Below are 23,621 nucleotides of genomic sequence, written 5' to 3' on the forward strand. Positions count from 1 at the left end.
GTGTGTGTGTGTGTGTGTGTGTGTGTGTGTGTGTGTGCGTGCGTGTGTGTGTGTGTGTGTGTGTGTGTGCGTAGCAAGGTAAATGACCAGGGTTTACTACAGGTCAACTTCGGCTGCCATTTCAGCCTGAAGAGGGATCCGGTGAACGAGAGAATGGCATGAACTAAAGTCTATACATTATACGATATGACAACTTTAAGACCTGCTCTGTCTGACTTTTGACTACTGGCTCCTGGCTCTGCATGGTCTCTGGCACCATTGCACATGGACTACTAGGATGTACATTGCTGAACCTCGCACAGATGCCTGTTGAGGATAACTGTTCAGACTGTCCCTATATCCACTCATAGACTGATAGATTGTACATACAGCATATTCATTACATAGTGAGTGAGTGAGTGAGTGAGTGAGTGAGTGAGTGAGTGGGAGTGTGTGTGTGTGTGTGTGTGTGTGTGTGTGTGTGTGTGTGTGTGTGTGTGTGTGTGTGTGTGTGTGTGCGCACGCGCGCACTCGCTTTTATACATTTTCATTTATAGTCAGTGTCGATAGACCGTTAATAGATTCATATTCCCTAGTGTTAGAGGTAAGTTCATTCATATATTCACTGTGTGTACGTACGTACGTACGTACGTACGTACGTACGTACGCATGCAAGCAAGCACACATACACACATTCACACACAGTGTGTGTGTGTGTGTGTGTGTGTGTGTGTGTGTGTGTGTGTGTGTGTGTATTTACATATACTGTACATACAGTATGTTCTCTAATTCACTCATTCAGAGATCCAGTGCAGATATGTAGGACCAGCAGCACAGCATTTTATTTGATCTCTCTCTCTCTCCTGTATTTCTTTCTCACTGCTGTTAATGCTATGACACCTGAATTTCCCTCCAGGGATCAATAAAGGTTTAAACATAGTCTCGTCGCCTTGCTAAACTAATGGTCTATGTCATTTTAAATGTCGCATAAAGGTCATGATAAAAGTCACCCCAAATAACTCTAAGCTGCCATGTCAAAAATGCCAAAATCTAGGAATCCCATGGTGAACAAACAACTCAAAGTGATTCTTAATAGTGATGAAGGCTTTTTCCAGGTGAAATGTCTATGCCGCATAATAATTACCACACTACAGCAATTTACATTTGATACGACACATACAGTAGCTTACCTTTGACTGGTGTGTGAAGCAGACATCTACAGATCTCCACTTGTTAAATACCATGTGGTGAGGAGAACGATTTGTCCTCAATTCAGTTCAAGGTTTTCCCTCTTGTTAGCTGTCCAGTAATGGCCTGGTAACCAGCTGGTTGAGAAAAATGAGACGGAGCTTTGTGTTAAAAGTACAATAAATCGAACCCACTTTATAACATTCTAAGGATTATCTTCATAAACAGTGCATGGATGGGTGAATTAATCATGAACACAAATGCTACTACTGTGTAATAGGTTAAATGCAGAGGACTGGGTGTATGACTCAACATTGATTTAAGCACAGACAATGTATTTATTAAAACAGAAATACCAAACCTAAACTAAACTGAGAGTGATAACTAAACCAAGGTTGGTTTAACAACCAAAAAGTAAAGTTCTTACAGTCTTTAAGACACAGTCCTTGGTAGGTTTTCAGGCTTTGACAGACATGTCTGTACAGAGTGGCACCGGTTTTACAGCAAGATGAAGAACAGAGAATGGACCCTTCGCTAAGCCCCACCCACTCCACTCTGTGACTGGTGGTGCGAAGTTAGTCACACCCAGGCCTGGCAGCGCCTGGCAAACTTTGCTTCTCACCCATTGACTTTCATGTTAAATGATGGCTTTTCACCTTCAAAATAATCGATCATTTCAGGAGCAAGAGCTTCAAAATCTCTTCTAAATCTAGTCAACAAGGCCTGCAGTAGGCTATGCACTGGACAAATGTGCATGACATTATTTCAATAAACTACAAACATGGGAAATGTTAGAGGGAGTAATAGCCATGGATACACGACGGTCGACTGTCACGACCGTCATGGATGAACTTCAACCTGGTGTTTGCACTTTCTCCATTTATGGCCCGTACATCTACATAAACGTTCATATTTCAAATATAAAGTGCTTATCCCATGGCCACGGATGTTACATGTATATACGGGCTCTCAGAAGTACCTGTATCATCCGTATTGTTTAATAAAAAGCATTTTAATCTGATCAGTGGCCATTTTCTCTACATGCTTTCAACTGAGTGACCCTATCGGTTGGTAGGTGTATTGCACTCGAATACATTATGAGAAAATGGCCACTGATCGGATTAAAATGCTTTTCATTGAACAATACAGAATATAAGGGTACTTTTGAGAGTCCCGTGCATAATTTCAACATCCGTGGCCATGGGGTAAGCACTTTATATTTGAAATCTGAACGTTCATATAGATGTACGGACCGTAAATGGAGAAAGTGCAAACACCAGGTTAAAGTTGATCCATGACTGTAACAGGAGTTTTCATGTACCGCAGGGTAAGACTGCCAGGAGCAGTTAATAAATAGACGAACAAATGAATTAATATACTTTAACGTGCAGAATCAGGCAGCGCTGTGATTCTGAATTTTGTTACGATTACAGTGATTAGTAGCCTATTATTGACACCACCTGGGCGAGTGAGTCGTATTGTGTAACTTTCCTGAAGAAGCTGTGTATGTGTTCAACAACACAGCCATTCAGCCTTGTAGTTTAAGTGCAGATTTCAGCTTGGGAAAAGCAGCCTCAAACGGGTTTGGGTACGTGGTTCATAGTCACCATTGCGTTATCGTGGTATTCCTATTCTTGCTATTATGTTGGTGCAAATGATTGTGTGTGTGCGGGCGAAATAACATTGACAGCTATGGCAGGTGACGAAAGTTTGCCAGACCTATGCCAGGCTAACAACGGTTGCTAAGCTGGCATTGGACAATCGCTTTTGGGGTGGGGTTTAGCGAAGGGTCCATTGGGACTGACTGTCCGACAATCAACCAAATTCAAAACAGGTGTTACTCCTGCACAGAAGCCACATGGCTCTCTTGATTGTCAAACATACCTTACTGTAACACACTGTGTAAGGGCATCACTGTATGAAGTGCGTCTCAAAATCATTTTGTATAAAAAACAAACACAAAACCACGAGAGCGGATAGAACACTGCCATTTGTTTTATTAGAGTTCATGCATAAGTCAAACAACACAAATAGAGAAGAGAGATGGAGCAAAACTTAGGAAAGTAGTAGCAGTCACACAGCGCAGTCTCCCTCATCAATGTCCCTTTTAAATGATCCAGTTACATACTGCACACAAAGAAATCCATTGTTTGTTTGCAAAACTGGTTTGAGATTACTTTTGGGGCAAAGAAATATACCATAAACAAACAGAACAGTCAGAGTTCACATTGATATGAGCTAGGGCCAATGTAGAGTTTGGAGTGTCAAACAAGTGTGGTAGCAATACATTATTTCAAATGAAATATTTGGAGGCCTCATTGTCATTCATCTCACACACACACACCTTTGCCTTACAGTATGACTGAGTGGAAAACACATACACTAAACAATGATTACGGTAAGATAAAGGAAATTCTCTCACAGAATGTGCAACGCTGATGCTTTGTAGAAAGTGTCTCTCAGAAAAGATCCTAATGTCTCATGTAATGTCTGTATGTTATTTTGTTATTTTGCGCTGGCCAGTCCGGTGTCATGGAAGCTGTATCATTAATGATGTATACATACACTGTATGTCACCGACACCAAGTATACAGATCCTTCGATTATCAAAAGGAGTGATTAATTTTCTTACGGCTACAGAGAATATTAATGATAGCGGCCACAATGTCTACCTAGTCACTTGTTATACATTACAGTATAAGTGAATGGCTCCACATGTCGGTGTGAAAACAATTCAACCAACAGCAAGAATAACCATGAAACCATTTCAAACAATAAAACACACATTAGCCAGCAGCAATGTATAAAAGTAGGAAAGTCTGAACTCCAAAAACAAAGACAAAAAGGACACACATCAATGTGGAAATATCTTGTACTATCCCACAAATTAGTTCATTTCTCTTTTGTACAATAAAACCATTTCAAAATACTGATCAATCAGAAATAAAAGAATTAAGCTAAATAAATTATTTCTACACTTTGCTCAAATATTTTCCAACATTTCTCATTAATTACAGCGTACACATATTTTTTTTTAAATGTCCGTCCTTGTCCAGCTAGCTGATTTACATTATAAGGTGAGGAAGGTATTGTGACTGTCAAGTGTGTGAGTGGCGATTTGAAGCTTGTTGTGATTGTGACACATTGCATTTATTGTTGTCAAGAGTAAATGTCTCATTTGTAGCACTATGTCTGCGGCGAGCTCATTTCTGAAAACAAATGTCATGTTGAAAGGTCAGACCTTTTAAGATGTCAGCATAAAGAAATAATAGGAGACTTGCGCTAAAAATGAGTGGGAACAGCTCTCATAATGTAGTTATTTGATTCTTATCACAACCTTGGATATAAACATGGAGACCAAGCCCAATTGTGGATCAACAACTCAGAATAACATCCATTCATTCCGAATTCCTTTTCAAAATCCAACAAGAAAAAAAAAAAAAACACAACTTTGGTCCTGAAAATTTGATGTCAAACAGTCGACATTCAGCACAATCCACTTCGACTTAAGAAAATAACACCTGTACCTGCTAATTCAGTCTCATTCATCTCAAGGCAGTCCTCAACATAATACAATCCAGCATGTGGATAGTTTTGAGTGCATTTAGTTATATTGATCTCTCTCACAACTCTCTCTAAATATATATATATATCACAGTGCACTTCCAACCCTTCATTACTGTTGTATTAAAATCAAAGTACCTACAAGTAGTGTTAAGAAATTAAGATGTAACTGTGGGCTAATGAAATCTCGGCAAAAATCATTCTGAATTAATATTTCATATCTCGGTTTGTCTAAGAAAACTGTGACACGGGTTAAAGTAAAATACAAAAATAAAATGCTTTTATGTTCTATTTTTGTCAATCATTTGCCTTTTAAGTGTTGCCCTAGCTTGGAGTCTACTGTAAGTTTCCTATTCCCTTTCTGACACAGCCTAACTCGGTGTGACATAAATTACTTCTGTGCACTGCAAAATACTGAGGGTTAAATAAACTCACTCTCAGAGTTCAATAAGATTTTGCAGTATAAGACCAGCAGAAGAGGACAAGATCTCTTCATAATCTAATATAAACCGAGACCTCTCCCTTATACAGCATTATTAATACACAGCTCATCAATTCTACATGTCATTTACAGATATACAAGACAGACCTACTAACAAAAAAAAACATCAGAAAAACGAAACAAAAAAATTAACACCAGAACAGAAGGTCATCAACAACCAAGACTGACGGTCTCAAAATGACATGGAGCAAATGTCATGGTCTGATACTACAAAAATAAAAACATCTCACACTCGATGCTACCAAGTCTTTTTGTGTTTTTTTTTGTTCTTCTGATGGTTAAGGAAACCAAAAACTAACTTATATTCAAAGGTTGATATTAATGCATGCAGAAAAAACTGAGGTCCTACAAGAAAAGTTATCTTTAATGAACTTCTATCATAATCCGTCTCATCTGATCGTCCCTCTGAGGGAACAGGAAGGATTAAAGTCCCCCTCCACTTAACTCCTCTGGAGGTACAGTATGACGTTGACTATGCAAACTGTTATATGTGCAGAACTGCAGCTAGAGAACAGTTTTCACATTCTTCATATTATTGCTGTCGGGTGGAAATCTTGTATTATTATTTAACCCATTAAGACCGGGAACGCATCTGTGTGTCATTTTTAAATGTCTTTGGCTATTCAAAAATAGCAGATCTACAAGCTGCGCTATGAGCTTGTAGATCTGCTATTGGAAAAAAAACTTGAAAATGTGTGTACATTTTGTATATACAGTCTTAACTCAAATCTTTGCTTCTGCATGGGGGTCCCTGGAACTAAATATTTTGAGATGGGGGTCTGCGGCCAAATACATATAATTTTGGGGGTCCTTGACACAAGTTTTCAAAAAACTGTTGGCTTAAAAATATATATATTCAAAGATTTGCAAAAAAAAAGAAAACACGATTTTGCTAAAATAACAGATCTAGAAGCTCATAGCGCGGCACTCAAGCTCACAACACGACCTGAGCTTGTAAATCTGCAATTTTCACAACTTCTGTGCGACACTCTTGTTTGATGAAGTAGGGCATTAATTTGCGAAAAACATAAAAAGTTGAAATATGGAGACTAAGAGGTTTCTGCCCGACAGCAACGATACAAGGAGCTTCTCTGTACTTCCTCAAAATCTGAGACGGCTGTATGATGTCACCAATATTCGTAGATCCAGGATTGTTCAATGAGGGAGAAAGAATACAGTAGCTTCCAGCCCCCTTTTCAGAAAACCATGTTAAACAACTTACTTATCATACAAAGTGTTTGTACATACTTTAAAACTAAACCCTGCCTGGAGGGGGACTTTAACATGGAGAAGCTATCTGATGTTGCCGGCCTGAAGAGTCCATAAGAGGCAGAGGAAACCCACACGCTTCCTTCACGTTTCAATTTAGGAGGGATACATGAGGTTAAAGAGATACAGTATAATGTAGCAGCCTTGTTGTCCCTCTTGGTTTAGGGTACGGATTTAAATCATATATAGTAGTGTTGTCAAAGTAGTGCTTTTTGGGATGGTGTGGGGCGTTCCCTTTCGACTGACAAAAAAATTTAGATGAAGAAGAAGAGAAGATGAAAATGGAGATTCATCAAAGAGATAAAAAAAAAAATCTGTAGTGCAGCTCGATGTCGTTTAGCTGATGGGTTTGTGATGGTGCACTCTGGAATGAACCATATGCCGTGTGTATGTGTGTGTGTGTGCGCAAACACATCACACAGATGCGTGACAGTACGTCCTACAATGTTGCTGCTGAGCTGGTCAGACCATAGGCCGGGCTTGGGGAGGGGGCGGGGCATGTGTGGGGGGTCAAGGGTGAGGGAGAAGGTTCTACATGGCGAAGAGGCCGTCCTGATCTTGACGGTCTGCCGGCTTTTTGCGGCTCGGGGTTCCCTGCGCAGCCCCTGGTTCACCATTGGGGGGCGACGGAAGGCTGGGTGCCATCTCAGCTGCTTTGGCTCTCTCCTCTAGGAATTTGTCAAACTCTGGAAGAGAGGAAGGCAAAAGGAATGTGGTGAGGGAAAATTGTGGGAGATTTGGCATCTGGGAATAAAATGGCAAATACTGAATGTAGCCCATGGTCAGGGTAGGAAAAACTACTGAAGAGAACAACAAGTCTCACCTTCACTTGTCACTCCTTCCTCGCCCTCGTCTCCTTTCTGTGGGGAAAAAAAAAGTTTAAAACTAAGTCTAAAGAATGGCAAAGTCAGCAATGTTTGCTTCACAAAATGTTAATACACCGCAAACCAGAAATGTTTTCTATGCCCACAATTATAAAGTCTGTTAGAAAGCACCTCCTACAGTCTCGCCGTGGGAAAACTTACCGTATGGATGGATTGTCATTCAACAGTGGTTGATATTATTTTCCATTCTTACACTCACGTTCAATTATCTACTGTAACAGTGAGCACCAAAACACAGATATAGGCTAACCCTTTCATAAAGTAATTTTCTCCCACCCCCATCCTAAAACAAACCGTTAGTAACTAATGAAAATGCTACAGTGGATACACACACACACACACACAGACACACACACACACACGTGATTGGTCACAAAGTGAGGAAATGGAAGGGTGAATGGGTTACGTTTGCACTTTAAAAACCAGACACAGGTGAGAAGGGAATAGCACACACCATGGAAAGAAAAAAATAACAAATAAGGAGTCAGGCAGAAGTAAAATCATGATGATCTCACCACATCAGTACAGAGCCACTCCTCTATGTCATCCATGACAGAGGATTGGCCTCCAGCAACCTAGGAGGCAGCACCCAAACACCGCCACAGGTGCAGCAGGGCCACAACAGAAAATATCCCACCCCACAAAAAAAGAAAAGGGAAAAAAAACAAACAAAACAAAATATAATATAATAAAAAGCAATTTAACTTGAATGTCAACTTAACGGTAACTTAAAAATGGATTTGTGAAAAGTGCAAGCAAAATTTTATGGAACACAATGGCCCTTATTTATCAATCCAACGTAGAAACCAGCGCAGATCCGACAGCAGGAATCATCTCACGACAGGGTTTACAATGTGATTTGTGAAACGGCTGTATCCCGCCAATCGCAGCATAAGAATGGTCGAGTGTCAATGCGTCAACGAAGACGGCGTATGGGTAGGGGCAAACCGCACCTAATGCATGTACAGTATGCCCCATCAAGCATTTCTTTTGGTACAAATGTCAGACATGTAGTTATGTCATGATACTTAGTTAAATAAAAATTTGTGTTTTCATACCAAAATCCTTATCTTACATTGATAGTAACCGTATATCCACGTTTATAAAACAAAAAAGGTTTAGTCTCAGGTATGTATATACAACTCGGGCATATTTCTTGCAGTGAAGCTACGGCAAGTATGCCAATATAGTGGCCAATGCGGCGTCTACGTATTTATGCCTATGGTGTTCATAAATGTGGCAGCTGCAAACTATTTAAATATAACGCCCTTAAATATTGTTCCCTCGAGTTTATGACCTGAAGAACCGGAATACGGCATGGAGATCAATATTTTAACGTTGCAAGTCCAATAGAACAAAATAGAGAAGTAGTGCCTTGCCCTTGCCACCATGTTTAGGAAATATAGCCTGGCAAGGCTGCCATCACAAATGACCTGAACATTTATGGAGAGATTTTTATGATTGATGAATGTGTAATTATTAATGGGTGGTGGCTGTTGTATCGTATGGTGACCTATTCCTGATTCCCGCTGAGGTCCTGGTTGCTAAAGTCCCCAACGTGGAGAGCACCTGCACTGGCATACAGTAGGTATGGCATGATTAAGAGCATCGGATTTATCTCCTTAACTGGGGTTCCAAATTGTGGCATAGGACATGCCATGAAAAGATTGATGTTACCGATTGAGCATCTAACCTATAACATTACAAATATGTTAGAATGTTATCAATTTCTTAAATTTAAGTGCTTGTAATTAATTCACCTGTTAACCCCGTTAATTGCAAACAATTTGGAAATACCTATTCACGGTAGGCTATGTTAGGGATATAATACATAGGGTTGGATTACATATTAGATGTTAGGTTACATATTTTTTAACTTTAATAAGTGGCTGCTGCATATGTTTAGATACCTGTCAGAATGTCTGACTATTCTGCATTGCAAGCGTACGATGAAAAACATTTGCATATATGAACTGAGACTGAGACGCTCACGGCAAATTGACGACAGATTGTTAAATGCCGAAATGAGAATTGCGTTGAAAGTTTGATTAAGTACAAGGTTGATAAGTAAGGGCCACCGTCTTTGAACAGTGTGCAAAAATCACACTGATGTGAGACATATCAATCAAACAAACAATGCACACTCACACCAAAACAAAACAAAACACATTGCATAATTAAATTGGGCATGCCACGGAATGCCAGCAAGCCTAAATAGGGCAAATGCCATCATGCCTGGCTGACAGCAGGGCAGGAAATAACATTTATATAATAACTGGCTGCGGTGGCACTGGTGGGTTCCAAAGTTAACCTGTCAATTTCACTATTCCCCCAGGCAAGTAGAAAAAGTTTGTCAATGATTAGTTGATTGACTGACATCTTTATTGATCATGAAAATCAATATAATAACATACATCTGACCCACCATAAACATATCTGACAGCTTGTATCCATTGCGGCCCTTAACTTGACTTAGCCTACTAGTAGTAGGCAGAGAAAAGTTTGGGAGCATTTGGCCATTGGCTGTTTATGGGCAAGTCTGTAGTTTTTGCATTTTTTGCAATGACTCATCTTAACACTTAACTGATTTTGTCATGTAGAGTTTATCTACATTCATATTCTTCTCAGTTACCCATATTATTTGCCAGCAAGCACAACATGAATATATGCTAATGACACATGCAGATATACTGTATCATATCTGGATCCCTGGCGCTCAGTGATTTGAACGGCCTAGCCAGGCATGTGGAATGTCCTTGTGAATAAGTGCGGTGCTGGATGCCACTTGGCTGAATAAAAACAAATGTAATACGATCCTGTGTTGTCTGCCAAGGATTTGGGCTGACTTAGGTTTTATGAAACAGATGAAGTGGTTCAATCCTGCTTTTTGCAGTCAATAATAATAATAATTAAATAGTCATTTATTTTAGTTATTATTTCCATGCCGTGCTACAGGTCAGTAGAGTGAAAGCTGAAGGCGGGGGGGGGGGGTATTATGCCAAAGCCAGGCATTTCCACTGGGACTTAAGTCTTCATTCAGTCTGGTAAGTGTCTTATTAGTAAGTGGAATCAAAAAGTATGAGTATTAATGAAATAGCACTTGCTTTGCTTCAGCAACTTCTATGTGGTTAGCAAAAGGCATTCGAACTTTGCTAAAAGCCTTTATAGTGCTGACAGTTGACGGCTGACTTCTTACCCTTCCAAGATTACAGAGCAAAAAAAAAAGAAAGAGATATATATATATATATATATATATATATATATATATATATATATATATATATATATATATATATATATATATATATATATATATATATATATATATATATATATATATATATATATATATATATATATATACATATAATTATAATAAAAGAATCCAAAGGACAAATAAAAATGTGTGAATGAAAATTACTACAAGTCTTGAATGCTAAGACCTGGGTAAGCAAAAAAGCTATTTAACCCAGCAGCAAAGTCAACAAACAGCTCTCAAACGCATGTGGAAAAAAAAGCCAGCTTGGTGAGGTTACAGCCCACTGCGTGTATACTCACACAAGACACACACACACACACACACACACACACACACACACACACAAAATGCGCACACACACACACACACACAATGAATGTATGTTGAAATCATAGCATTTGCCTATAAGTGATGCCTATAATGAATATAAAAAGATGACAGAGAAGCCTATGTGGGAAAGCTTGCATCGTTGAGGACTCACCCCTCCGATGGTTGGTTGTCGTATGTCCAGAGTGGGTGGGGGAAGGCTACTTGTGGCATTGCTGACTTCCACAGAAGCCCTGGGACGCGACACAGACATATCGGCTACATAAGGAAAATGCTTCTCTCTCTCTCTCTGCAGTGCAGTGCGTGCAGTCAGTGTGCGCGGGCGTGCAGTCACAGTGTGCACGGAAAGGTACGACACTTATATTTCAAGCAATATCATTTGATTGACTGGTAATGAATCAAAAACAATTTAGGTAGGCTATATGGCCGAAGCTGGTCTTAAGTTGAAGCGCAAAGTCTTTGGGGAAGATAGCTTTGCACCAGACCACGCCAATGGTTTTAAGATCAACACGCTTACAATATACATACACATACAACAAGAATAGGAAGTTTCTTGATATCCGGATATTTCATATTTCATAATAGTTCATAAAAATATATCCATTATTAGATTTTTTGTATTGCCCAGCCTTACGTCTTGCATGGTTCAGACACAACTCCAGTTCTGGTTTGGGCGAACATGTCAAAGTCATCCTGGGCAGCAGCAGGTGGAGGTGGTTTGCAGCTGGGCAAGGAACTCAAAGTTCCGCTTACACTATCTGAACCCATGTCTGAACGGGTTTAAACAAAAAAACACAACAAAAAATGGTGTTACAGTCCAAAAGCAGAATGTGATAGTACAGGGCAAGCAACAAAGCAAATCTATGCTTTCTTCCTCACACATTACAGGCAATTAGAATATGTTTCCTTTGCAAAAGAATGTTGTTACAGAATGCTGTCTTGAGTCTAAAATATGTGTTTTTATGCATCTGAACTTTACTACATCAGGGGTGTCAAATTGAGCTAATATTAAATTCCTCCATCAGTTCCTAGATGACCAACATCACAAGTAGTAATGGTCAGAGTCAAGGTCCTTAAACACCGGGAGCGTTAATTTCGTGCAATTAATTAGCATTAATTTAAACTGCTGTTGTGTCATGAGCACATCAACACAGAGGGTGAATATATAGAGGCCATAAAGCGACGTAATTATTTTTCTAAACAAGGTTGATTTTTCAACATAAGTAAAAGCAGAGTTTTGGGATCCTTCATTCGTCACACTTTCGGTGTGTCGGGACCGAAACCGTGTGTAACTCATATGATAACGGGAATGGAGCCAGGCCACTGTGATTCCCGTTATCATACGAGTTAAGTAAGTGCAAGAGAAAAATATGTTATTCAATCTAAGATAACCCTCGTTATTCTTCAGAGGTCCATCAATGATGACACCACCAATCGCTACCTCACAAATTACATCTTAGCTACTTGCTGCTGGTAACAAGGGAGTGGTGTAAACAAACCGAGGCCAGCCAGGCGTGAAGCCAAAGAAGGGGAAGAGGGCCCGGCCGTCGGAGCGATGAGGTTGGGGGGCAGGCTGGTGGGAGCGGTGCTGGGAATGTTGCTGACCACAGCTGGAGAGCCAGGGCCCAGGTCGATCAGGTTGTCCTCTGTAGCCTCACTCAGCACCTGGCACAAAACAAGAGTTGGAGATTGACGGTCGCTTCAAAAAAAGGTTATATCACCTAGACTGTAGGTATTACTGTACCCCCTTAAATGGAGGAGAAGAGGATATTTATTAGGGACAGTGGCTGCAAGTTCAGCGACAATAATTCCCTTGATGCAAGTTCAAGGAAGTACCTTATAACCGTGCTTTATAAATTAAAACACTCCCCAAGGCGTGTAGTGAAAATAAATAAGGGCATGTGCATACATTCACATTAATATTTTACTGGTTAATTCCAGGAAAGCGTGAAAATGGTTAAACAAGAAACAAAGCTCATTATGGAACAGTTTTTCTTAAGGGGGCTGACGGTGGCAGTCAAGAATATTGTTGAATTACACACAGAGCTGAGATTCATTCAAGTATTTGCTCACAGAACAGGGTGTGACAGTAGTTTAGAGTGATGATGCAAGACCATGAAACCTGCTGACATTCTTGACAGGGTATTGCTGCATTATTATTAACTGAACGCATAATGCCCTGGGTGTTGGTCACATATTAAATACCCCTTAAGAAGCTAAAGAGAGCGCAGGGAGGGAAAGGATAGGAGGAACACCGAGGTGCTTTAGGCTAATTGGTACTTCATTGCACAACCCTTTCTCTCAACAGAAATGACTATTAAAACAGAAAGAAGTGTCGACGTGGGTCACGTTGACTTTTTCCTACTGTTGAAAATGTTGCCGAAAGGTTCGTGTGACAAAGCATAAATTAAGCCTCACTCATAAGCTGTGGCTTATCACTTAACATAACTCAAAAGGCAGAACATCAGAGATTATGCTAAATGATGAGAATAGCTCAGTGACTCTATGACAGTATGTACTGTTCCGACACTAAAAAAGCTTGTACTCCATTACCAACTGTCAATCAATATCCGCCTCTGGGTCTTTTTACTATGGGGACAGCTTTGTCAAAACATGCTATATGGGGCAAATCATATTGGTGGAGGAAGAGCCCATATTATCCAGCCTTGTTTTAACAGCTCCTCTGGGGCCAAAATACAGAACATACATAGTACAGTACACCAGGGAGGGTGACAAATACATTCATACTTGCCTGCCTCAGCTAGCCATAAAAAAGACGCACACGAAAACAGAAAGGAAAAAACAAACAAACAATGAATACCATTAACATGCCGTGTTGGAAGACATTGGGTCGGCATGACGACAAGCACTTTTTGAACAGGATGAGCAGAAACAGCACATGCAAATTTAGACAGTTGATAGTGAAATTAAATCAGGGAGGGAAACGATTAATTCCTTAAGCCCTATTTTATACTTCGTCGTACATCAGTATAGCAACGAAATTGCAAAAATATCAGATCTACAAGCTCACAACATGCGACACATTATGAGCTTGTAGTAATGATTTATTCCACACAAAATATATAAATTTCTTAAAATTAAAATAGATAATCAATAATCTTTTATCTTCGACTGTTGCACCCTAATGGTAACCAGACCTCATTTGGAGGACATTCTCTGCAAAAAAAACAAAAATCAAGCTGGCTGGTAGTCAATATTAATTGTTATCAAATTCCCTGGCAAATCTACCAGCCATTGAGGCCAAAACAGGGTTTGAAGCCAGTGGACACTGGCTTCAATGAATGACACGAAAAAAAAGGAAAACATTTGCTGAAAAACTAAAAACTCCATGCAATGAGAGATGCAACTGTAACACAGAACAAGAAGCATTCAGATTGTGTGAAACTGTGTGAGTGATGCAGCAGTTGGATGTTTAACCACCTGAGGTAAAGGTGGTTCACCTGACTCACCCCATTGTTGGCGCTCTGAACAGAAGACCGCCCTGACCTAAACCGCTCGTACCTGATGGAGGAAAAGAACAAAAAGAGAAAGAAAAGAACAATGAAAAAGAACAATGAATGAACACTTAGGTACGCTCAAGTACTCTTCTTTGCCAACATTGCATCATCAGAATTCCTTGAATCTGTATTAAGGGGGGTGTTCTAACCTCTCATAGCGTAGGAAGATGTTGTTGAGGTCATCGTTAACATGGAGCAACTCTTCAGTGACCTCCTCATTGGAGACACAGGAGATGAGCTCCATTATCCTCTGTTGCATGGCTCTACAGGTCCTGTTCAGCTCCTAAATACACAACAACAACACACAAATCAATACACGAAAACTATTTATTTCAGATGTAGCCCCCTCTAGTGGCCTCTGGAATCTTTTTTTTGTTGCTTTCAATGTTACCGATGTAGAGCTGAATGTATACTTTTTTTGAAGGATGGTTGGAGGTGGGAGGAGACCCACACACACACACACACACACACACAGAGAGAGAGAGTTGGGTCTAACCTGCAGTAGTTCATGGTCTGAAGGGTCCTCCTGTCCCGGTACCATCTCTGTAAGCATCTCTGACATGACCTTGGTGTTCCCGCGCACTATGTCCAGCTCACTGCGCAGCCGGCAAATCTGGAGGGCATGGGAGACACATGATCTAGATCAAGGGTGTCCACTGTCCATTATAATGAAGTGGACCTGAAAGCCTAGAGCAGTGGTTCTCAAACTTAAAAATTATACAGGATACAAATGGAACCAAATGGACCCGTTAGGGTCCATTTGGTTTCATTTGTGTACTGTTAGAGTTACAGACTTGTAAGGGTCAATTTAGAACCCCCTAAAGGAACCCAGAGAGTCCCTGGACCCCACTTGAGGACCACTGGCCTAGAACCTCCCTTGAGGCCAACAATATTAATATTACTTACAACAGCAGTTAGGCCCAAGTTGGTTTTTACCCTCTTATTATTTTGGACAAATACAGCTGTCAGAGGTGTTACCAGTACCTGAATGGCTGTGAGAACAGGCATGCGTTGTCAGAGAAAATACATCTAAAATTACAAAAAAAATTCACTGCTGCAGCGGTAGGACCGCGCTGTCCTATCGTACCTGCTCAGGCGTGGGGTTGATAGAGCCAGCTGCGTGGATGTTTGGGACCTGAGGGAGGGTGGCGTAGGCTGGGGGGACAGTGTGCGAAGCGGGCTGGGGCTGGGGCTGGGGCTGGGGCTGGGGCGGAGGCTGAGGTTGGGGCTGAGCCTGGGGCTGAGGCTGGGGCTGAGGCTGTGTGGGGGCAGTGTACTTCTGAAGGGCTGACTCCCCCTCCGGAGCAGATGCCGGCTTTAAAAGAAGAGACACAGATAACGTTAAGAGTAATTGAATGAGTCCAATCAGCATATATATATATATAAATGAACACATGCTGCATAAGGTTGCACAATTAGTGTAATTGCATTTTCATATCTTATCCGTCTTAACTAAAAGGATATGGCAATAATGGCACATTACATTCATTCAAAATGCCCTCATTTAGATGTTGTAGAAAAAACAAGTAACTTTCGGCATGTGCTGTGTGTGTGTGTGTGTGTGTGTGTGTGTGTGTGTGTGTGTGTGTGTGTGTGTGTGTGTGTGTGTGTGTGTGTGTGTGTGTGTGTGTGTGTGTGTGTGTGGGCCCCCTACCCGGTGAGGTGTGTGTATGGGAGACAGTGTCTCCAGGTCTGACATGGGGAACTCAATGCCTTTCCTCTTCAGCTCCTCGTAGATGTGAACAACACCTGTGAGGTCTGGACTACTCCTGAAAGCATCAGCCCACGCCTAGAAGAGAAGAGGAGAGGAGCAGAGGATGGCTATTTACCAGTACAACCTGGGAATACCAGAGACATGGGGAATGACTTATCAATGCAGAACACCCCCCACCCACCCACACATTAAGATCTGTATAGCTATAGCACTAAAACTTGGTAATATATAGAAACGCCTGCTTTAGAAGTGTCAGTGAGTGAACTATCATACAGTCTTGAGAACTAGGACAAAAAAACGAAATAAAAGAAAGGGTTGATGAAGGTAAAGTATGACACAGCAAAGAAAGGGTTGATGTAGAGATGAGACAGCAGAGAAAGGACTGATTGTAGAGATGAAACAGCAAAGAAAGGGTTGATGTAGGCATGACTCAGCAAAGCAGGGGATGACAGAGCAGAGTAACTAGGCATAAACTGTGTTTTCACTACAGTGCCAACAATTTGCATAACTTGCTGGAAAGGCAATGGGAGAGGCGATTTTCACATGCCCTCTTTGGCAGTAAAGGTGCTGGTAATGCCTGATATGCGACCGTTTTTATTTGTTTATTTTCTCGCGGTATAGCAGGCTACTTTATACTCGTGCGAGAGGTGACTGTACGCATGCAAGACTGTAACGTCAAAAGAACTGAGGATAAGCAAACGGTTTTGCCATATTTTTTTCTCAATCAATCATTCATTATCACGGGGACAGTTGAGTTGGCAGATCGATTTCTAGCCTAAAATCTCACGTCCAAGACGACATATCTTGAAATGTCAACTATCGCTTGCTCTTTTTTCAAACGGCCACTTATTAAATCATATTAAAGACAGCTGTGTGCTGCAGTGTGTTGCGACTCGCGAGCACTGTGAGTAGTGGCCGTCTCTTTCTTTCATCTCTCTGAGAGAGTGAGACTCACCCACCCTCTCCCTATAACGGAGCTAATCGTAGTTGGACAAGCCACCCCCATGCAACATATGTATTCTCAGAGTTATGTCAACATTGCTTTGAAGCTTTTTTGTCACTGAACAGTTTTGGTACAGGCAGCCTGTCACACACTCTCTCTCTCGCTATTTATTTAAAGCCTGCTGGCTTCAAAGTGACGGTCGCTCTCTTTGTTGAAATCAATGCACGCTCGACCACGATCCCGACCAGTAGAGCGCTCTCTCACTCGACGCTCGCTCTTTCTCTTTGTCAACGTCATCACGCTATCCCGGTACTTTGATTTCTAGCGTTTTCACTACAGGGAAAATGTTATTCCGCCAGTAAAATGCCGGATTACTAGGATGCTTGCCGTAACATTTCGAACGCTGTGACCAAAACTGCCGCCACACAAGATCAATCTCTCTAATTTAGTTTTTCCAACACTGTAAAATCATTCCTTCACCAAAGCTACAAAGCTCTTGGTTACTGTTGGCCCAGTATATACATATAAATAAAACCTCCAATGATCTCTTCTTTTCTTTTTTACAAAATACATTTTACAAGGACTTCGAATGGAAAACCCGCTCTTGGATGAACAGAATGCTGCTCAGTAACTTTGAAACCACTAGTCGCTTTGATCTGAATCCAGAACTTCCACATCCGAGAAATATTTTGGAGAACCTCTTTTAAATCCACTTATTGCGGTGAAAGAGCAACACACCCCTCAAAGTGAAGCCATTACCACTATCAGCTGCTGCTGGACAGCCCTCTGGAATAATAAATGATTATCAATAGTATGCTTCAATTCGAAAGCCTGATTTATTCTTACGCCGCACTATGTTGTTGCTCGCCAAAAGTAGCCAATCTACAAGCATTGACACTTGTGAGCTTGTATAAATTAAACCTAATGTATCCACCAACCTCTTCCACATTATTGTCATCTTGCCTTTACCAGCTGTGAACTCCTAAAAAGTGTAGTTATTTTCCAGTACAGCAGCTCCAAATAAAATCCATGATGGCAGAGAGAGTTGCTTGTAAATCCTAATGTGATCTTAGATTGGATGTAGTTGCTCCCACTGCGGATATATTTCCCCGGCATATTGCCTCATTCAAATTCACCCGCTGGCCCACATCACCTGGCTCCAAGTCAAACTGTTCCGAAATATGCAAGGTAACATTTGTCTAAGAAAATAGGTCAATTGGCTGCATCAATTACATACACTGCATTTTACCACATAGAGAACTCAAACTGTGTTTATCTTTTGTGCGTAAGTGTGTGTGTGTGTGTGCGTGCGTCTATAAATTCACGAAACTCTTGTGTAGTGGGCAGAATTTCATCTTTTGTCAACAAAAGTGTACTCAGGACTCTTGCCGGAGTCCTCATTCAATGCCACTTTGACCATGCTTGCCTCCTGGTTTTCCAACATCTCAATGTCACTAAAGACCAAGCTTCAAACCTCCCAAAACAAACTGATTCAATTACTTCTCGGCCTGGGGCCCATGACCCACCTTTTTCCAACACATTTTGCTAGCCTAGGATGGCTCAGGGTAGAGGACAGACAGGGTTAAGCAATTAAAAATGGGATTGGCTTTCAAGATAGTAAATGCGACTTTGCCCTCAATGCCCGCATATCTGACTAAATACCTAAAAAAAAGTGAGCGACACCCACAGCCACAACACCAGAGGGAGCTACAACAACGATCTGGTACAAATGTGGATTACTGGCTTCCTTTAAAACAGGCCTGAAAATCCACCTTTCAAGAGGTCAAAGGGGGAGGTAATTATCACTTCTTAGAAAGGTGTTCACCCCCTCCCCTTTTATACTCTGTACATAATACATATAGTGTTTCATATTTGTGATGATATTGTATTTTGGTGTCATTTTTTATGCTATGTTGATTAATTGAATATAGGACCTCAATGCAAACAAGTCCACTGGACCTTTTTGCGTGATCCTTTTAGACCAAAGTGTATGACTGTACTCGTGCTGTTTGCATTTCTGTTTAATAAAATATTCAATCAATCAAGTGTATGTATGTATGAATGAATGAATGAATGAATGAATGAATGAATGAATGACTGTCCCTGGCATGACTCGGAAAGCTCAACACCGTGGTAATATACATCACATAACTGCGGTGTTGCTGTAATTGTCCCAGGCCTAATACCACTCTAAGGAAGTGCTAGCTACTGGATAACCAAACTTCAAAAGGAGTCAGACCATGAGTAATCAAGTTTTGGTGAGAGAAATAATAGTTGGTAATGTCTTATTCCTTAACCCATTAAAACCGGGAAAGCATATGTGTCACTTTGTGCCGCAAGCTTATACATCTGCTATTTTTTATTTTTATTTTTAATCTTTAAATTGTGAGAACTAGTGATTTAGAAGGCATTTGTAATGATCATAATACATCTTTATAGGTTATAGAGGTGCATAACCTTGAATAGATCTATTGTAAATTCGAGTCGTTACCCAATTCTGCTTGCCTCTCAACCACAACGCTCTCTGGGAAGCATGCTCATGGCTTCCCTGGAGGAAATAAGACCGGCCCACCTGAGCCTACCAAGGTTACCTGAGCTAGAACAGTAACTAGAAACCGTCTGGGGCATGGGCATGCATAGGCTCTACACAGCCACTGTACAATACATCATCATCTGAGGCTCTGCTCGTGGATCACAGAACAGCATAACCCCCTGGGGCCCTGGTAGTCTCACTCACATCAAACCCCATAGGGTCTGCTTTACACCTCTCATCTCAAACCTCTAAGTCGTAGCCCATCTCTTCACAGGGGCAACACCCACAACTGGCCTAAGCCTAACAAGCTGAAAATAACCTGCATAATGTATCAGCCAAGCAATCTGATTGGTCAAATATATTTTTTTCTGCTATGGTGAGAGCAGCTGGGCTTTGATTATTACTGCATCAACTCCTAAGGTAACTAGGTCGCGAGTTGGTGATCTTTCTCGATTATTGTTTTACGTTTACAATTTATTTACACTACTGTTGACTGTTCAGACAGCGCATGTGTCCTCGGCTGACACGACTCATTTACAGTACGTTGGTGGCCATTGTGCAAAAGCCATAATACCATTGAGGATTTTCCTTACCATGATTATAGGTATGTCTGGGTTGCCACTAGTGAGTCACATCACTGTGTCATACCTCTAATCACAGTAAAGAATGCCCTCATGGGGTAATTACAACATTACGTTAACCATACCTGAATCAAGGCGAGGACTTTGTCTTGTACAATGGTGGGAGGGTTGTTTTTAGGAGAGATGATTTTAACAAGCACCCCATCGATGAAGTCCCTACTGGTTACAAGGGCATGGAAACGATGGCCACAGTTCTTCACGCATGTCTCAAGGACCTAAAGGGGAGAGAGGTAGGGAGGGAGAGAGAGAGAGTTTCAGAAAATGCTTATATCGCACAAAAAGTTAAAACTAGTCAGACAAGTTCTTCTCACACAGTGAAATGTAACCAACGTGGGAGCATTTTCACACTATAACAGAGTTAGATTAACAATCCGGGTTTCACTGAGTAGGAACCATTATTGTGCCTACATGAATGAATCCAAACAACAAATGTCCTTTATCTCACATTCGCAACCTACTGTCCCAATCGCCATCAAGTTATACATCCATCGAAACCTTTAAAATACTGTATACTAACTTAACCCATTAAGACCTGGAACGCATCTGTGTCACTTTAGATTTCTTTGGCTATTTAAAAATAGCAGATATACAAGCTCATTTTGAAAAATCTTTGCTTTTTAAAAAAACTGTTAGGATTTAGAAAACATTTTTAAGAATCGCCTCAGAACAAGTAGAATACTAAAGCTGTGTTATGGCAACATGACCCAGACTGTTATGATTATGACATCATAAAATAACGGCGTCATCTCCCACTCACTTCCATTCACCCGTTCACTCACCGTCAAAGCCAGCATCACTTCCCTGTAGTTCCTGTTGCCATTCAGCCTCTTCTTCACTGCTTTGATGGCATCCTTTGGCCTGTGCACGCACGCGCGCGCACACACACACACACACACACACACACACACACACACACACACACACACACACACACACACACACACACACACACACACACACACACACACACACACACACACACACACACACACACACACACACACACACACACACACACACACACACACACACACACACACACAGGGTGAGACTAGGACAATGCTGCAAGACCTTTTTACAACAAAGCAAACACAATAGTCAAGAAGGCAGTGTTGAGATTTTATGACAGGCATTCGTGTAGTGTGCCATAAGAATGCAGAGTGAAACACAAGCTGAAGCTGTTAATGATTCTCCCCCGTGGTGTTTACACTGACCCTTCTACTGTTACATAGTAAGAGATCAGAGTAAATATTTAGAAATAAATTACTTATACTATTGTTAGCATACTCTACCTGCTTCAGGTTGCACATGTATGACAATCTAATAATATAAGTACAATGTGACTTTGTTAGTTGGAGATATATCGGGCCAATCATACAATTCCACAGCGAGATAAAAAAAAAGGTGCAATTGCTCTGTTTATAGATTTAACTGATATTATGGGTGTGTGAGTCACCTAACCCAGTTATCATCCACTGATCAAACAAGACATGGACTTCATACAACAACTTTCTTGCACAAGGTTAATGCTGGGGGAAGTGAGATAAGAACTTATAGGCCTGTACCAGCAAACCATAGTGTCTGGCTTGGTACCCGACAGCCAGATGTACAGTAACTGTGGCGCTGAGGCAAAGTAATGACTGTGTTCCACGCAGCAGTTTTGCTCTGCCAATACAATTAGCATGAATCAAGCACCACTACAGTTAATCAATAACATATCATGGAGATCACTCGATTCTCCATGGATACTCACCCATCCTCTGTTTCATTGATGATGTCACATATTTCCATGTTAAGGGTCCAGTCTTCACTTTGAAGAGAGCCATCGGTGGCCCTCTCTGGAAACCAAACAGTTTTAGAACATAATTTAGGATGGTGAAAACATCTCATATGACTGTATCTGGAACGCCTACCTACATACTGTTGCTAACTAGCTTGGCTAACGTTAGCTCAGCTGTCATCCAGGGCAGCAAACTGCTGCCCTGGATGACAGCTGAGCTAACGTTAGCCAAGCTAGTTAGCAGAGGACCTACACACGTCAACTGCCTGACTGCTGTCAGAAAACAACTCGCCGGTCTGATCGTTATGAACTATATAATATGAGCTCGATGACAGATCTTACGTTAGCAAGTAGCTGGGAGGCTAACCGTGGCTCGCCAGTTGGACACAACTCATTGACACAGTTATAACACCATGGCAACCAACTGATATACATTAACAGACCGTGTATAATATATTCGATGGCATTCAATATTATTTCTGAAGTAGCAGAGGATACGTACCAATGCAATGCCCCACCGGGGTACTGTAAGGATTTCCCAAAAGGAACTCCATCTTGCTCGACAACAAACAAGTCAATCCATGGGATGATTCTCTGGGAAGTGCACAGCATGCTCCGCCCACCAAACCGTGTCATTGGCCAATGAATCCTGATTCGGAACGTGATTGGATGGCTGATGAGACCCATCATGAGAGTCTGGGCATGGTAAATAAATGGCATCAAAGGCTTGTTAGAAGATCAGTAGAAACTCCACGCCAATGTGTTTTTTTTTTCTTTTCGTTTTATTCATTTTAATAAATGAACAGCATGTAATATGGATACTCCAACTTCATCAATGTTTTAGTTTAACATCACTGAACAGACCTGATATTTGGAACTTGCAGGTATGCAGAGACATTACATTTAAGCACTTACAGAGTAAACCCCATGTGGGTAACCGGAGTCCCTCAGGGCTCAATACTGGTGTATTTTCTGTTTTCTGTTATTGTGGGGAAAGCTTTCGCTGAAAATAGCTTGTCAATCTGCTATTTTCAGCGAAAGCTTTCCCCACAATACCGATGCTGGGGTTTAAGTGGTTATACTCAATTTATTTTCTAGGTACCACGAGGCACCAACTTTGTGAAAACAAGTGACCATACAATGAAGCTGAGACATTTGAGATACAACTGGGCTTTATGTCAGGATACTACATTACAATGCATGTAGGGTACCTGATAAGTAAGCTCACTCATTGTCCGGACTGAATATTTTCTCCTCACATCAGCACCTCCCATTTGCAACCGTTGCATGAGAGATAATGACAAAATGCTGAGAAATCCATAATGATTGCAGTGCATAGCAGTACAATTAACCAAATACAACTAACACGTTAATATGAATATTTCTCATCTAAGGTATGACTTTAATAGTACCCAGTAGATTAGTGTGAGACTGTATTCAAATGTCATACGTTGTTTACAGTATTGAGACATGACACACAGCACAGACAGGGAATTAACATAACCTCAAGCGTTATCACT

The 23,621-nt window shown here is 41.0% G+C and overlaps 1 protein-coding gene across 3 annotated transcripts; it reads right to left on the reverse strand.

Annotated features, from left to right (window-relative positions):
• Positions 1–3,139: 3,139 nt before the first annotated feature.
• Positions 3,140–22,689, reverse strand: tom1l2b (target of myb1 like 2 membrane trafficking protein b). 3 transcript variants are annotated; one of them, XM_080455531.1, is made up of 15 exons: positions 22,604–22,689; positions 22,075–22,159; positions 21,101–21,179; positions 20,387–20,536; positions 16,145–16,279; positions 15,578–15,805; positions 14,987–15,103; positions 14,640–14,773; positions 14,443–14,494; positions 12,472–12,637; positions 11,607–11,742; positions 11,127–11,205; positions 7,902–7,961; positions 7,326–7,362; positions 3,140–7,188 (listed from the first exon to the last, which is right to left on the reverse strand). In XM_080455531.1, exons 1-15 carry the CDS (start codon positions 22,653–22,655, stop codon positions 7,034–7,036), a joined length of 1,665 nt encoding a protein of 554 aa, XP_080311657.1. In that variant the 5' UTR covers positions 22,656–22,689; the 3' UTR covers positions 3,140–7,033. The 3 variants fall into 3 exon arrangements, with proteins under 3 accessions (XP_080311657.1, XP_080311656.1, XP_080311658.1); XM_080455530.1 differs by having other exon boundaries at positions 14,434–14,494; XM_080455532.1 differs by lacking the exon at positions 7,902–7,961 and having other exon boundaries at positions 14,434–14,494.
• Between the last annotated feature and the right edge of the window lie 932 nt (positions 22,690–23,621).

Source organism: Gymnoscopelus braueri (genome assembly GCF_963280865.1).
Source record: "Gymnoscopelus braueri genome assembly, chromosome: 17".
NCBI lineage: Eukaryota > Metazoa > Chordata > Actinopteri > Myctophiformes > Myctophidae > Gymnoscopelus > Gymnoscopelus braueri.

Excerpts from the sequence above, each read along its gene's own strand:
- tom1l2b (XM_080455530.1), bottom strand. The coding sequence starts at position 22,655 with ATGGAGTTCCTTTTGGGAAATCCTTACAGTACCCCGGTGGGGCATTGC. Across the intron at positions 16,280-20,386 it reads AAGTCCTCGCCTTGATTCAG|GCGTGGGCTGATGCTTTCAG; the intron begins GTATGGTTAACG and ends CTTCTCTTCTAG. Across the intron at positions 15,806-16,144 it reads CCATACACACACCTCACCGG|CCGGCATCTGCTCCGGAGGG; the intron begins GTAGGGGGCCCA and ends CTTCTTTTAAAG.